The sequence below is a fragment of the Lathamus discolor genome, chromosome 5 (assembly GCF_037157495.1).
Source record: "Lathamus discolor isolate bLatDis1 chromosome 5, bLatDis1.hap1, whole genome shotgun sequence".
In the NCBI taxonomy this organism is placed as follows: Eukaryota; Metazoa; Chordata; class Aves; order Psittaciformes; family Psittacidae; genus Lathamus; species Lathamus discolor.
The window spans coordinates 26,857,445-26,873,240 of record NC_088888.1 but is presented as its reverse complement, the minus strand read 5'-3'; the positions used below and the strand labels follow the sequence as shown (position 1 = coordinate 26,873,240).

Here is a 15,796-nt window from a genome sequence, read left to right as displayed (position 1 = left end):
TTCATTTAGTTGTTCGGAATGTTTTCTCATGGGCTGAAGTGGAGGAGAACATGGTGGCAAAGAGTTCAAGTAGCTTTGTATTTACACAGAGGTACAGCAATATCTGAAAATAAACACATCTCTCCAGCTTTTAGAATTTTCATTGTATTCTATTTCAGAAGTCATGTGCAGAACAGAAACACTTCTCACAATGTTGAACTGATGAGAAAACATGAAATGCTTAAGTTTCACCTTGAGTAACAGAACCAGATTTAGTTTCATTTTCAGGCTGTCCTGTAAGAGTAGAATTTTACAACTTTGCATTGCTGTAAATACATATTTTGATTGCAGCTTTAAAATATGTAAGTATTATCTTAGGTTCAGAAATATTTGCTTTAGGAAAATGGTAATATAGAGGCCAAATCTAATAAGCCTACAACTCTGTAACTTATTTCTTTTCTAAATCTCTCTGCCTGGGACAGAAGAAGAAGTTGAGAGCAATAAAATACTGACTTGTTTTACCTCAGTTCATTCTCTACCAGCTTGATATTTAACTTCCTTTTTCAGCTGCTCTTATCCTTTCAGCTTTTGAATACTGCTCTTCTCCTATTGATTCCTCTTCCAGGCTAGATTTTTGGCAGAGTGTTATACTAAATTTATTGAATAATTCCAGTATGGAATGTAAAAGCACTGGGTTAAACTGGTGAGTATCTTTTTCTGATACAGCCTTTGGCTTGTCTTTGCTTAAACTGTCCTCTTGCTTCTGAGTCTCATTTTACTCTTGATAAATAGCACTTTACCTTTACAAGCTATGGTTTCATATAAATACAATTTTAAAGTGATCACTTTCCTAGTATTAAAACCAGCAAGTTTGTGCTATTGTTTTTTTAATTTTAGATCACACTGTGAATGATACTCACATGAATGAATGGTGTGTGCTGGGAAGTTGCTCCCACAAACCACCTACTCTTCTGTTTATATCTCTTGTGTTGCAGTCTAAGCATGGTGTGGGGGAAGCCCCCACATACCTTCCTTTAGCATCACTCCCCACCACCCTTCTCCATAAAAAAGTATCCAAGAAAAAACAGGGAGAAAACCGAATTTGTGTTATTTCTCTGTTTGCTTGTGGCTGCCTGTCCAGGAACAAGAAGCCCTTGCAGCCCTCCTTGTTGGGGAAGGAAGAGAAGGAGCAGAGAGGATTAAAAATCCTTTCTGTGTGTCAGGAGTAGTAGCAGCTCATTTCAGGATGGGGTGGTTTAGTTCAACCCACAGTAGAAATTTGAGTGTGATTTATGCCTCTTCTGATAATGTGGTATCAATTTCCATTGCTAAGCACTTTCCATTTGGGTCACACCTCGTGAAAACTAGCTAATACTTAAACCAGGAGGCATTCCCTCCTGGATCTTAATATGTGACATAAAAGAGGGATAACCATCTTGAAAAATTCTGGGGTTTTTATTCAGAGGTAAAACATGGAAAGATCAAATTCTTTCCAGACTGAAACTAATTCTTGTTTAATGCTATCTTGTTTGGCTACATAGAACATTGGGCCAGGAACAGCTGAATCAATAATCTGTCTAGCAAGAACTATCGTATTTTTCTTCACTTTAATCTCTCCAGTGCAATTAAATAGCAAATGTGAAGATGGACAAACAGTGTTTAGAAAGGAGAATGACCTGTTGATGTTGATGACATTTTTCTCTTACAGGTTTAGATATTCCAGTACAAACACTTGCAGGATTTTGCTGAGATTGTCAATAGTGGTTTTGTCAAGGTTTTCTTCTGTGTCCTCCATGGTATGCCATACTGCAGGAAAAGGGGATGGAATCAGATGTAGGACTGGAACCCCTATAAAAGGAAAGTGAAATTTGGAGAAGACATATTTGAGATGTTCTGTTGAGCCAATTAATATGTCACCATTTAACAAAAGAATCAGGTAACAACTCAAAAAGTGTTGGTTTTGTTGGACTTGAGCCCTGCCTTGATGCAAAAAATAGAAGATTCACAGAGTTGAAAAGCTGTTGAGCAGGAGACAGTGACCATATAGCTCAATGAAAAGAGCACTCGTTTAGAAGTGAAGAGGTGTAGCTGATCTTGTGCCTGCTTCCAGAGCTGTGCACCAATTTTACATTGCTAAGTAGTTAACAGAGCATAAGCAATAGCAAAATCAGGGGCTGGATATGAAGATACCTTCCTCCTTTCCTAGGTAGATACCCTTTCAATGAACTAGTGTAACCTCCCTTTTTGGTTAACTCTTCTCTGGCAATACAACTCTTGTACACCAGAAAACTTTAATCAGAAAACTTTACTGTATCTACTGCCCTTCTTCAGCACACCTTAGTTGTGAAGATGCTCTGCTGAGTACTTGAACAGAGAAGGACATCAAATCCACTCTTTAACTTGGATAAGTGCTTTAATTACTGATCTGTCACTTGACAAGGTGGCAGCAGTAATCCAACTGCTTTCCCTGTCTTAGCATCCTGAAGGAAAAGAATGAACACAAAGTTGGGGGCTAAGGCTTACCTCTCTGCCATGAGAAATACTTGGGGCAAATAAGCTTGAAAAACAGGACCATATGAACTTGCTCATTTATTAAATTACGCATTTGTTACTGAACTTATACCTTAAAATATAAGAGCTTCCAGTACCTCTTAATAGAAATGGAATGTGGTCATCTTCAACCAAGCCTCGATGAAAAGCAGCCTGGAAATACTGTCTTTCAATGTGGTGGTTCTTCAATAGATTCATGTTGTGTAGCTCTTGCTCTGTAATTCACATTGAAAGTGACTTATAACTTTTGGACAATATGAGCCATGTTAGCACATTTGATTATTTTTTCCTCTCGTGTGGAAGCTTTTTCCGTCAAAGAAGAAAAAGGAGTTTGTAACTGTCTTTTGCATTTGTTCATTACTTAGAAGACCTCAACATTGGTGCTATTACTGTAATTTTACAGAAGAAGGAACTGAAACAGAGAAGTGAAGCAGTTCTAAGTGTTCAGAGTGTCAATCAGTTATAGAATCTGTTTCATGGTTTCCAGGTGTCTGGGAATCTTTCTCAGTTATTTTATTAATTAAATAATAAAATCTTTGTATAGGTTTAGGATGCACCAAATATAACATTTCATAATGTAAGTATTAAAACTGTAAACCAGAAAAGTAACCTCAACATCTGATTTACAGGACTTAATGCATTCAGAAACTACACACTAAACTTTCAAATTCACCAAAAGCCCATACCCCAATCCTTACCAATTGCTTGAAGCCTCTGAAACCATCGACTAGTGTTGGGAAAATAACTAGGAAAGACAGGGTTTGGTGCACCAATTAAATCCAGTAGTACAAGCAGGTCCTACAGAAGAAAGAATCTTTAAAGCAAAATTCTTTATATTACTACCCCACCATTAACAGAGATCAGCAATGAAACCTCTTTGTTCCTTTATTATGACTAGGTCTTTGATAGCTCTGGCCAAAGATCTGGCTTTTCTACCATAATGCCTGAGAAGAACTCGTTAGTAGAACCTGATTCCAATCGGATGGATTTTGCTGTTTTTCTGAGGAAGAAAAGGTTGGCTATTTCACTGTTCTTCAAGCTGAAGCAGACTGCATTGCTTTGGTTGCAGTTTGTGTGTTATATCCCTTTAAAAGAAAAACTACAGTAGGTGGGGAGAAAGAAGAGGAAATTGCTTCTTCCCTGGAGAACAACAAAGTCTGTCAAGGGAAAGACATTTTATGAGTCATAAGACACAGTGACAGAAGAAAAGTGCCTCAGCAGTGAGTAGGGAAACTAGAAGGGAGCAGACGACCAGAATTTCAGTAGGAATCAAAGGGAAACAGCTTGCTGTAGCTTCGCGCTTATCTAGGGGAGATTTGTTCACAGATGGATACTATGTGCTCTCTCCTAATCACTTTGAATTATCTCTTAAAGAGGGTAGGTATCCTAGTTTATATTCTAATAAATTTGTGTATTTTGTTTTTTCTATGACTTCTCCTCCATACTTGCATGGAAAAGTTCTAAGCAGGTTCACCTGAAAAGCTCTTGCCAACTCTCTATTTTACACGCCTTATAAAATTGCCCCAAGCTTACTTTTTTCCTTTAATTTTGGTGAGATTCATGGTTTCCTAGTAATTTGGGCATTTGCTAACTGAATATTGGGAGAAAAAAAAAAAAGCAATTTACTCCTGCCCATCAAGAATTGAAAAGCCACTTACTATGCCCTGCAGCTGATTTGTGATGGTTGAACCAGGTGGATGTGGAGTAGATACCATTTTCCGAGCTAAGTGTTGAGATCCATAGAGGGAATCAGAAGGGGACCACTGGACAAAGGCTTCTTCACCATCAAAAAAAATAAGCTGAAGTGAAAGGTCTGGTCTTGATGCTGAGCTGATCTGTTGGAGGAAAGTAAAAGTAGCATAACTGACTCTGGCCAAAACATTAAATAAAAGACAAATAGTGTAGTGATATAAGCCACATCGGTAGGGGTATATTTTCAAGGTACTCTATGCAAACCCTCCTATGGCTGTATAATAGTGATAGCGATCACTCATTATTATTTATCTAGTGCAGTGACACGTTCTGTAGTCTGGTATCATTTGGATCCTGGTTAGAAGCTTTATTTCTGCCTTCAGCAGACATGCACTGAGTATGTTGAGACAGGTCTGCAAAAGCAGGAACATCGCCTCAAACAGCAATGAGACATGCAAGCAACAACACCTGATGCAAGTGCTAATATTATTCCTTGCTAGTGCCCCAAAAGAGTAGTATCTCTGTTGCAGCTGTGCATCAGTGGAGGTGAATTATGGATCTGTAGAGCTGATGTTTTTTTGAGGGACAAAGAACAGTCAGTCATGAGAAGAATGACCATTTCTTTTCTTTCAGGGGGACTCACAACCACTGAGGCAGCTCTACCCTAAAACCAAAGCACAGAGAGTGGAGTGCATACATCTTTCCCTTTTAACAACCAAAAATATTACAACAGTAAACACTGAGAATACATGATTTATGTATTTAAGGTCACAAAGGAGACACTATGTGAAATTTATTCCCCATGTAGAAGGAGCCTTTTTTCTCTCTTTGTTTATTAACTGAAGCTTTCTTTGGGCAGCATTCCCTAATAACCTACAGCATGGCTAACCCCGGTTTGGTTCCGCTATATGAACAGGTTGGGGAACTGTAGTCTTGGCAGTTGCTATAAATGTTTTAACTGTCTATGAATTAATGCTATTTCAAGTGAAATTGCATGATGTGGTTAATAAGGTGGGGCCACTGGCAACACTCATGTCCTGTATGGGCTACGACTCCCAGCTAGCTGGCGCAGATCCAGTATAAACAGTAGTAGAAAACGTCTATAAAATGTCGCTCACACAGGCAAGATAGTATTGATTGTATGCTCATAGTAATACATGGATTTCTCTAATGGCAATGCTTTGCTGCCGTTTGTCCTTTGCACAGGACAGAGGTCTTTTGATAGCAGTCATTTTGCATTATGGAGGAAACTGTATTAATGCCATTTGAATTTTAGAAAGTAGTATTTGTATTATTATTATTACTGTTTAACACATTCTCAGGTCTGAATAACAGCTGTCATTGCCCTTTTAAACTTACTCTGTTGGAGAAACAGCAAGATAAAAATCACAGCGTCAAGTCAAAGTATAAATAGATTTGGCTGAAAACATAACAAAGTCTGTTATGCTACTATGAGCAGAGCAGAAAGGTCATAGTTAATGTATTAAGCAGATGGATCCCAAAGTATATTTTGTTAACACACTGTTCAAATGGTATCCTGTGCAAAGTAATTAGATTGCCTTTTTGTCAAATGCTGTCATCTTACATGATAAAACAGTTTAATCAAAACTGATATATCACTTGCAAAAATTCCGGTCTTTAAGTCAGTGTGCAGGTTGTTCCATAAATAGCCATCAGGCAATTTTATTCTACATAAAGCTTCTAAATGAAAGCATCTGTATTACGGGAATGTTTTGTTTTGTGATTAAAAACACTGGGATATTCTCAGTCTTCTAATTCGTAAATATTCTGATGTCAGAAGGCACCAGATCAGTTTCTGGAAACATCTGCCGACAAGTAATCTTCATACCTGAGCTGAGTGTCTTCCTGACGCTTTGTAAAGCGCTTAAGAGACCTTTCCCTGGGAAAGCTCCATTGGAGTACAGGGATTCTTCTGGAAATAGCAAATCCTGAACCACTAGATGGCACTCACGAACCTGTAATCCTCGAGCTTTTAGAGCTAGGAGCATCAGATTCTTCTGCCTGCCAACGGCAGCACTTTGAGGCAGATTTTCATAGCGAAGGTAACACAGACGGACAATATACTATTACTATTGTTACATAAACTATTCAAATCGATAAAGGAAAAGAAGAAGAAAATCTTGAAATCATTACGGGATGGAGGGATGAGTCTAACTCTCCTGTTCATCTGTCTCCCAAGACAGAATACAACTGAGAGATTTTAAAAATGCAGGATTAAGAAAGCAGATACTTATCAGTGACCCTAGATGTTACTGGATATGACAGAGGCTTCTGAGTGTAGGGTTCTGTGCCTTTTAGATAGAAAGGAGGATTCTATCTCGCCAAGTCTATGAAGCATGTATTATTCATGTATAAATTTTTATTTTTATATACTATATGAGATAATTTTTAGGTAGCCACCTTTTGCATAATAAGTTTTATTATCATGATGTACTCTAAAGGAGTAGATACAGATCTCTGTTCTTCTCGAAGTCAAATGGGAGTTTTCCTACAGCAAAGCAATCAAAGAATTGGGCACGCAGGCTGTGGGAGAGAACACAGAAGTGCCCTTAAGGCCTATTGCTGCAACAAACCCAAGTGAAAATGAGACAAGCAAACTACCTTGATTAGCTGAAGCTTGTTATCCAGGGCACGTGCCAGCTCCAAAATCATAGCACAAGGCACGGCTGAATCAGTTGCTCCTACAAACACTCTCTCCTGCCATTGTTGTCCAAAGAACTTTGAGTCGTAGTGGCAGGCTAGAACCAGGTGCCGTTTTGCAGAGGGGTTGAGAGTGCTGATAATATTTGAAAAGGTTTGATATCCATATGGTGTGTACCTCTGAAACGTGTCTTCTTCAATTTCCCAGCCGGCCTGTAATCTTTGAAGACGGTGCTTGATATGCTGCAGTTAAAGGAAAAACAACCACATTAATATTGCTTGTTTCAGAAAGATGTTGCAGACAAATTGTGCTTAGTTATCAGTGGCACTTGGGCTTATTTCTGTGAGTTCATGGTATTTTTAAAAGATAAATTTTATAACAAAATTTGTAATGTCACTATACAAAATGAGCAACGTCGTTGCTACTTTAGCCTGTGGCTGGCTAAGCTGCTTTTCATTTCTCCCTTTTGTCTCTTGTTTTTGGAGTCTGAAGGTGCTTTGAATGATTGCCCCTTAACATGACACATTTAGATCTCCATGACACATTTAGATCTCGATCTCTGAAGTTTCCAGGCTGGTGGTTGTTGAGGTGCCACCAGGACAGTATTTATGTTTACTTCTTCAAATCCAAACTCAGTTGTGACCTTAAATTAAGTATCAAAAAGGGCTGCAGAGAACTTGATGTGGCTAATCTGACAATTACCACACATAGATGTCACAGCAGCATAAAAAAGATGCTGGGTTTTGGTCGTTTGCTCTAGGGGCTGTGGGGGCTGGGGGGTGTGTGTGTTTACTTTTTAGTCTTTTTAGCTTCTGTGAGATATCTGCCTTTCAGGTGACATAAGCTGCTTACAGGGCTGTACGAGACAGTCTGATTCCTGTAAACTGAAGAAAGAATTGAACATTTCAGAACTATGTTTTAAAAAATAAACCCTGTACGTGTAGCTTACGTAAAGATAAAGACAGGGACTACATAAAAGAGATCATTCATTTTAGGCATCATTCTACCTAAAGAGAATACCTCTAATAACAACCGCAGTTATACTTAGTACAGAGTTCTGGCTAATTCTTATTAGAGGGTTATCTCTGCTGAGCAACTTATTTTTATGTGTCCCTAGAGTGCTGCTTCGAGGCAGATTCCTCTCCCTTTAAATAAACATTAGGAAAAGCCTCTAAGGGGTAAAAAGAATACTGACTTTGAAGATTTGTCCTGCTCTTGGTGAAGTCAGTGGGAATATTGCCATAAATGTTAGTGGTAGAACAAACTGCCATTTTGTTTGTGGTCACCCTCTAAACGCTCTTACAGTGTTGTATGACTATAGGCAGAGCAAAGGATGTCTGTGATAGATTATGGGGAATGTAGAAGCCTGAATGGATTTCCCTGTGTCCACTAGCTATAACTGGTACTAGTCTTCTTCCTTCTTCTGTGTCTTAACAAAGAAGTGTCATTCCTCTCAAAGTCGGTTGTGCTTTGACAATGAGAACTCTTCTTTTTTTCCTCTGGTGGGGCCCTACTTTGGTACATGCTGTTACCTTGTAACAGGATGATCCTATTTTGAACATGATTTGTGGTTTTCTAGCCTAGGCTCAGCTAGTTTTTTGTTTTTCTTACTCTTTCCCCTTTCACTTGGCTGCCTTCCAGGGTATCACTAAAGAAACCACAAAACTACAGAGACATGCGTGCATGCACATACACACAAAGCATAAAAAACCTGCATTTTCCGGTCTACCAATTGCAGAGTGGCAAATAATCTTCTTGTAGTTAAGGCTGCCTTGGAGCTGTTGAGCCACTGCCTGGAGGGTAGATAAAGGCTAATGAGATGGTGTGAATGCCTTCTAGCAAACTCAGCTGTACCACTGTTTAGTCTCCTGCTTAGATAATATAATCCAGAGCCAGCATGGCACATGGTCCTGAAGATGCCTCCGCTATGAGTGCAGAGCAGCAACCTGGTTGTGTGGTAGCTCCCTGTGGCTCAAATACAATGCACTGGAGTAAAAGCTTGGGGCTAAATGCAATCTGGATATCTTACCACAGCACAAACTCACTACTGTGCTTGGGCCAGCAGAGCTGATGTGGTACTTGGGCCACTGCTGCACTTTGTCATTTTGATTGTTTCACCTGCGTGCCCTTTTGGGCCTATCTGGTCCCTTTCTGTGTTGATCCACACATCTGAAGCAACACTGCAGGGCAGTGTAACAGCACAACACCTCTACAGAGAAAGGGCGGTTGGGTGTCATTTATTTCATCCCCTTTTATGGTCCCAAAGGCTTTGAACTGGTGACCAAAAAGCTGCTTATATGAGGGAAAGGGCAACAGTTGTGTTGTGCTCTGGTAACCAAACCTGAGGCAAGGTATTGTCCTGGGTTCAGCAGCAGCAGTCATTTTTCTCCTTCTTAGTAGCTGGTGCAGTGCTGTGGTTTGATTTTCGGCCTGGGAACAGCGCTGGTAACACCGATGTTTTCAGTTGTTGCTCAGTAATGTTTACTCTGACCAAGGACTTTGTGAGTCTCATGCTCTGCCAGGGAGGAGGGGAAGCCAGGAGGAAGCAGAGACAGGACACCTGACCCAAACTAGCCAAAGAGGTATTCCACACCACAGCACGTCATGCCCAGTATATAAACTGGGGCAGTTACCCAGAAGGGATAGATCACTGCTCGGGTCGGGCTGGGTATCAGTCGGTGGGTGGTGAGCGGTTGTGTTCTCTTCCCTTGTTATTTCCTTTATCATTATTATTATTGGTGGCAGCAGCAGTGGTTTGTGTTATACCTTAGTTGCTGGGCTGTCCGTGTGAGTTACATTCTTTCGATTCTCCTCCCCATCCCTCTGGGAGCTGGGGGAGGAAGCGTGGGGAGTGAACGAGCGGCTGCGTGGTTCTGGGTTGCTGGCTGGGCTTAAAACCACGACAGGTATTTAATTTATAAGTTTAAAAACAGACTGTAGGGTTTTTTTCCATCATGCTATGCAGCGCTGGGAAATAATGTCAGCTGGAGTGCAAGCTGTGTCATGTAGGCTCTATGCAGTCTGGACCTGAGCAATGATAGAGTTTGTCCTGCCAAATGAAAGGAATGTGTCTGTCCCTTTAGCTGCCACTAAAGGCACTACCAGAATATAAATAGTAGATGTTGCCTTACCTGTCGTACGATATAATTTCCTTGTGATCCCGAGTATCTTTCTATCAGCATAGGGAGCAAATCATTCTCCCACATTTCAGAAACATCTGTGTTTGCAGCAACTTTTTTGATAGCATCAGCATATAAAATTCTTGGTCGGTGAGAATACTGTATGAGGGAGAAAAAGCCAAGATTGCTGTAACTATTACTAGACCTTTTTTAACCATAGTATTTTCCAGAATTATGGTAATGTGGTATATTCTCCTACTTTGATTTACTGGGAGAAAATCATGGGAGACAATTTTACCTACCTGCTAGCTGTAAAAACACAACCCGTGGCTGGGTTTTTTTCTTTTCCAGTATCTTACTTCTACATACATACAGTCATGTCTGCAACCATGACACCTTCAAATGAAGTTTCCATTGAGACAAGCACCAGAAGCTTTGTTTTCAGTACTGCTGATATTTAGCTTTATGCAGCAGGTGTCTACATTATGAGGTGCAGTACTGCAAAGAAATGCATAAGCTGGCTCAGTCCAGAGACAGTGAAGCTGTGTCATTGTGGTCCCTGCCCACAGTGGTGGCTTCAGTGTGACTACACAGCATGGTGTGGCTCATCTGGGGCTAGCTGGGGTCCACGTCAGCTTTGTGACACATGGGTTAACCTTAGAACTGGCAGCTTTTCTCCTGTGACAGCAGCTCCCAGTGATGGCTACCGCTCAAGTGGCTTCTTTTCTGCTGCCTAAGCACAGACCATTAGAGCTATTTCAGGTGACCCAGCATACTTGAGAGATCCTCCTGGAGCTGGCAAGTGCACATCTTGGACCCGTGAGAGCCTTGTGCTGTTCTGGAGTGGTAGCTGAATGCTAGGTGGGAACATCAAGGACATCGCAAACGTTCCTTTGGGCACCTAGTTTGAATCTACCCAATCTCTAGCAATTGTCTCCTCAGAACCTTCCTGAGCCACTCTTGTTTTTATAGGTTCCTATTTCAGGCACTGTCACAAGATATTCCAGTCCCATCCATTCCTAATTTCTATCATAGAGACTTCCCTTTACACCTCTCTCCCATTGGAAAAATGTTTATTTGTTCTTTGATCAGAACTGCCTTACATGATTGATCAGATTGCTGTCCTTCAGTGTACCCTGTTTACCTCATCCTCTTTGAGATGACGAAGAGGAGGGAAAGTGGAACATGAGTGCACCATGGTTTATAGTGTAGGATAATGGTAGTTACCATTTTACTATTTTTTTCTTCAGACTGTTGAAGAACTGATTTGCTTTTGGGCTCTGCTGCATCAAGCTGACATTTTCACAGATGCATTTACTCTAGCTCCATTACTGTATATGTTAACAAAACCCAATCGTTCCCCCTCGCTCATGTACCTCATTTCACATTTGTCTGAAATGACTGCTGGAACTCACTCCCTGGCCAGAAAGTGTACTGACCTTGAGAGCTTCTGCAGCCCTGTGTAATGAATGACCTGCTATCTTAACGACCCTGCCTAATGAATATTGTTAACAAATGCTTCTGCCTCACTATTTGGCATCTTTTCTACTTCATTTGTGTGTGCTGAGCAAAGCAGGCACAAGCACAAATATTTTCTAAGCTTCACTGCAGACATTAAATTCTACCCTTTTCAAGCCTGTTTATCTATGAGTGGACCTTTCCTCCAATTGCACTTCATTTTATTAGTGAAATTAAGTAGAGAGGAGACACAAAGGCACTGAATCTTATGATGCTAATTTTAAGATAGTATTTCAAGCTGTATTTTAAGATTTTGAGGACACCAAATTTTAGGATGTGCCGTTAACATTTTTAATGCTACTGAATTTATACATGGGTTAAAGAAAAACTGTATTTTGTCTGAAAAATAAAGAACTTCTACAAGTTTGGAAACAGTATTGTAGAAGATGCATAAAGTGTCTTTTGAAAGACCTGAAGTTTAATACAGTGGAATTTACACCAGTGTAGAAAAGGCAGAGGCAAGAGAAAATGTGGTCAGGAAGCTGTTCTGTTTAAGAGGAACAGGCTGTACAAGAAGAGAAAAGCCGAAGCTGTGCACTTCAGAAGAATGTAGGAGGACAATTTAATTAAGGAAGTTCAGAAAATACGCCTTCAGCTGAACAATTGAAAGGCTCAGTTAGAACGTGGAATTGTCTTCCTTCTAACCATAGATTGTGCTTGGTGACTGGGGTCACTGAATCACTTTGCAAAGACACATTATGATTATCAAAGTATAAAAGTATGAAAACACTTCAGATGACAGGAATAAATTCCCACTTCTAATAACAGAGGCGTTTTCAAATTTGGGAAGTGAAAGGAATTACAAAAGTGGTCATGAAAGAAAAGAGAAGCAGAAGGAGATTTGTAGGTGACTCACTCCTTACAGTGTTGGTCAATCCCTGTTTCCTCCATGCCCACAGCAGGGAGGCAGAGCAATACATTTATGACAGGGCTATCAATAACCTGTTGTACCAAGCTGCATAAAACAGCAAGACTTCAACTTCTACAGGTAGCCCATGCTACCTGTCAATTTTGGTGTATTTCAGCCTGGTGCCAATGGAAGTTAGTTTCTAAGAACTCTTAAGTTTAGGACCCTCCTCAATGACAGAAAGGCAGGAAGACCTGTACAGTGCAAGGCTTTCAACTTCTGCCTCGCACATCCCTTTAGGGAGAAGGAACAATAGTTGTCAAGGGACAAGAATTTGATGAGAGAGAGGAAGTGGTTCTTGGTTAGTGTCTGCGCGGGCAGAGGAGTACGGATGCTATGGTTCTGCGGTTAGATGATACTACTTATGTCATTGGCAAGTAGATTGACTAGTGGGAATGGAATGAGCTAAAGGGTGTATTGGTGTGGCTCAAGGGGGCTGACAAAAGGAGCACCCAGGAGCACTTGTACATTGACTAGTATAACTAAATATTTAGCTTTGCCTATCCTTATGCATTATTATGCATACTATAGATGTATTACGTTACAGATATGAGTCTATACATGAGCTATATCTATATAGTAAGATACAATTAATAGAACATAATTACAAAATTTCTGTTAAAAAACCCAAACCCACAACCAAACAACACAACACGTATTTGAATGGGTGTGAATAAATTCAAGGAGAAAGGGAATGACTAAGGGCAAGTAAGTGGAAAGGCAGGAAGAAAGCTTGATTTTGCTAGCCTGTCCTGGACTCTGGTCTACTGGGGAAGAGGACAGTGCATTGGATTAGCAGAGTTTAGTGGGTTGTGGCTGAACTTTGAGTTCAACTCTTCCACAAACACCTGGGAATAGGCCCTAGAAGTGTATTTTCCATTTGGAAATGCCTGAACCCTTGAATTGAATGTAATTTGCAGTTGTGTACTCTCCCATGTTCCCTGTGGTTTAGTTCTTCATGAAGAATTATGTAGTGTTTCATACTGACCATTGAGAGCTGTTACATAGAGGAACTGGGGGTTTAGTGCTTACTGGTGTTTCATTAAACATTGTCTCAAGATTGCTTTTTTCACTAGTTCACACAGTGCTTTGAATTAAAACCAATATAGTATGTCTCTATGACATACCAGAATATTACATCCTTTCAAAGCAGTTTTGTAGTAGCTGTCAACACCATCCCTATTTGTTTTTCCTACCGAGATGTGCATCACTGCTGGAAGAGATAATCACATTGAAAACTGGAGTATAGCGGAATGCTACACAGAATATGATTTGGGATTTTGATTCCTTCTGTGCTTTCCGGGTTTTCCCTTAAATCCACTAACTGCTCCAGACAAAGCTCATCTCCGATGTGACAAACCCGTCAGGAAGCCTGGTCCTGCAGCCATTAGAACGGGGTGGGCAGGAAGCCATGTTATCCGTCCCCACCTGCGCTCCGCGCAGGCGGCCGGTGAGCGGTGACCCGCCGCTGAAGCCCGCGTTGTCCCAGGGCCGGACCGTCGGGGCTGGGCGAGGCGTCCCCCCGCAACCGGGCGCAGCGGCGAGCCCCAGAGACGCGACCGCGACCCACCTTCTCCAGGGTCCACGCCGCGCCGGCGTCCCTCCCGAGCACCAGCGGCAGGCAGGCGGCGGCGAGGTACAGTGCCCGCAGCAGCCGGGGCGCGCCCGCCGGCCCCTCGCCCCCCGCCATCCTTCTCCTCTGGTCTGCTCTCCCCTCACGGCTCTCCCCGCGGGCCCCCTTCCCTCCGCCTTGCCGAAGCGCGGGGGCGGGAAGGGGGGAGCTGGGGCCGGCGGGGGAGGGAGGGAGGGGAGAAGGGAATGAGGGAAGGAGGGAGGCTGCTGCGGCCGCCGCTCTGCCAGCCTCCCCCGGCTCGTCCCCGCTCCCAAACGCGCCTGGTCCCTGGCACCACGTCAGCAGCTCCGCGGGAGGCCGGCGGGCAGCCCCTGCGCTGGGTGGGGGCCCGGCCTCGGGCATCGCGCGTTGCTGTGGACAGTGTGAATGAGGGTCCGGGGGGCCCCGAACGGCCAAGACCTACGGAACTGCAAAGCGGTGACTTTATTGCTTCATGAAGCTCTTCTTGCGACCTTTTTGAGGCCTAATCCGACAGTGTTTGCTAAAATGTCAGTCCTGTCTTCAGGCATTTTAAATTCTGTGGTTACTCTATTAACTACCAATGAAGCACAGTCTGTGGTCAGGCGATATTTTGCAGTAGGCCATTTAAAACGATTAAACCAGAGATAGAAGCATCTGAGCACACAGGCCCTTCTTCAGGTCATTTGACATCATCATCCTCGCTCTGTGGTGTTGTGGAGAGCATCTGACCATTCTGCATCACAGATGTACCCATTTAAAGTCTCTGATCTTTACATCATTCTTGAAACTTCAGACTTAATGCTGAAATACATTGAATGGAAAAGAAATAAAAAAAGAAATAAAAGAAAGGAGGGAGGCAGCTGAAGTAACAAGCTCTTCAGCTTGTACTGGAAAGCCGCATCCTGGAAACTATAGCTTTGCGAGTATTCAAAGTGTCTGTTTGAGGGTAATATTAGAAAAATGGAGCAATTTGTTGATTTGCAGATTCTTGACCCAGATTCCACAGATTTCACAGAAAAGCTGGTGGATCTGCTGCTCAACATACAGATGGGATCTCTGGAGGCAACAGTTTTACTGTAGATTCAGCATCCTCCAAGCTGATACTCAGATGTGGCTGTATCCAAGATTTTCACTTATGGAGAAAGGAAGAGTTAATTTAAATCAATGCCTTTGGGTTTTAATCCCTCTCCCCTCCCAGAAGTCCACACTTCTCTTTGTTAGGAAATTGTTCCAAATGCAAAGCCAAGTCACCTGTGAATAGGGAGAAATGGGCAATCATTTGATTAGCAAGAAAAAACAGCAGGGTTTACAGATTCTTAGGCAAAAGCCCTGGCAAGTCAGCAGAGATCAAGTCACAGGGAATGTGTGTAAATCCACCTAGGAAGATGACAAGTGTTCCCAGCAGGACTACACAACAGAACAAAATCTGTTGCCCTCTGTCAGATTTCCTGTGGCTGACTCTACCATACACATGCTGGACAAAATTTCTGGCTGATGTGCCAAGGTCCTCATACAATTTAGCAGGAAAAAAAAAATATTAAAAGGAGTACAATAGCTACAGGAGAAATTTGCCAAGAATCTAAGCTTGGTTCAGGACTAACTAATATTGTTTTCCCCTGAGGGACTGTGGTCCCACCAAGAGCTACAGTTCTTTGATAGATTACAAATTTGGCAAGCGTAAAGTCAGCTTAGGGCAGTGTTATCTCACCTACATGGGAAACACGGACCAGTTCTGGACCAGATGCTCAGAGAGATTGAACAGGACTTTTTAAAGG

General features: G+C 41.9%; 1 protein-coding gene across 1 annotated transcript; it reads right to left on the bottom strand.

Moving 5' to 3' along the window:
* Positions 1 to 128: 128 nt before the first annotated feature.
* QPCT (glutaminyl-peptide cyclotransferase) lies at positions 129 to 14,417 on the bottom strand. Its single transcript, XM_065680110.1, has 7 exons — positions 13,998 to 14,417; positions 10,015 to 10,161; positions 6,844 to 7,125; positions 4,188 to 4,364; positions 3,228 to 3,327; positions 2,628 to 2,744; positions 129 to 1,827 (listed from the first exon to the last, which is right to left on the bottom strand). The coding sequence occupies exons 1-7, from the start codon at positions 14,400 to 14,402 to the stop codon at positions 1,682 to 1,684; spliced, it is 1,374 nt and encodes a 457-aa protein (XP_065536182.1). The 5' UTR covers positions 14,403 to 14,417; the 3' UTR covers positions 129 to 1,681.
* Positions 14,418 to 15,796: the final 1,379 nt, after the last annotated feature.

Excerpts from the sequence above, each read along its gene's own strand:
- QPCT (XM_065680110.1), bottom strand. The coding sequence starts at position 14,402 with ATGCCCGAGGCCGGGCCCCCACCCAGCGCAGGGGCTGCCCGCCGGCCT. Across the intron at positions 3,328-4,187 it reads CAAATCAGCTGCAGGGCATA|GACCTGCTTGTACTACTGGA; the intron begins GTAAGTGGCTTT and ends TTTCTTCTGTAG. Across the intron at positions 1,828-2,627 it reads CATTCCATTTCTATTAAGAG|GGGTTCCAGTCCTACATCTG; the intron begins GTACTGGAAGCT and ends TTCCTTTTATAG.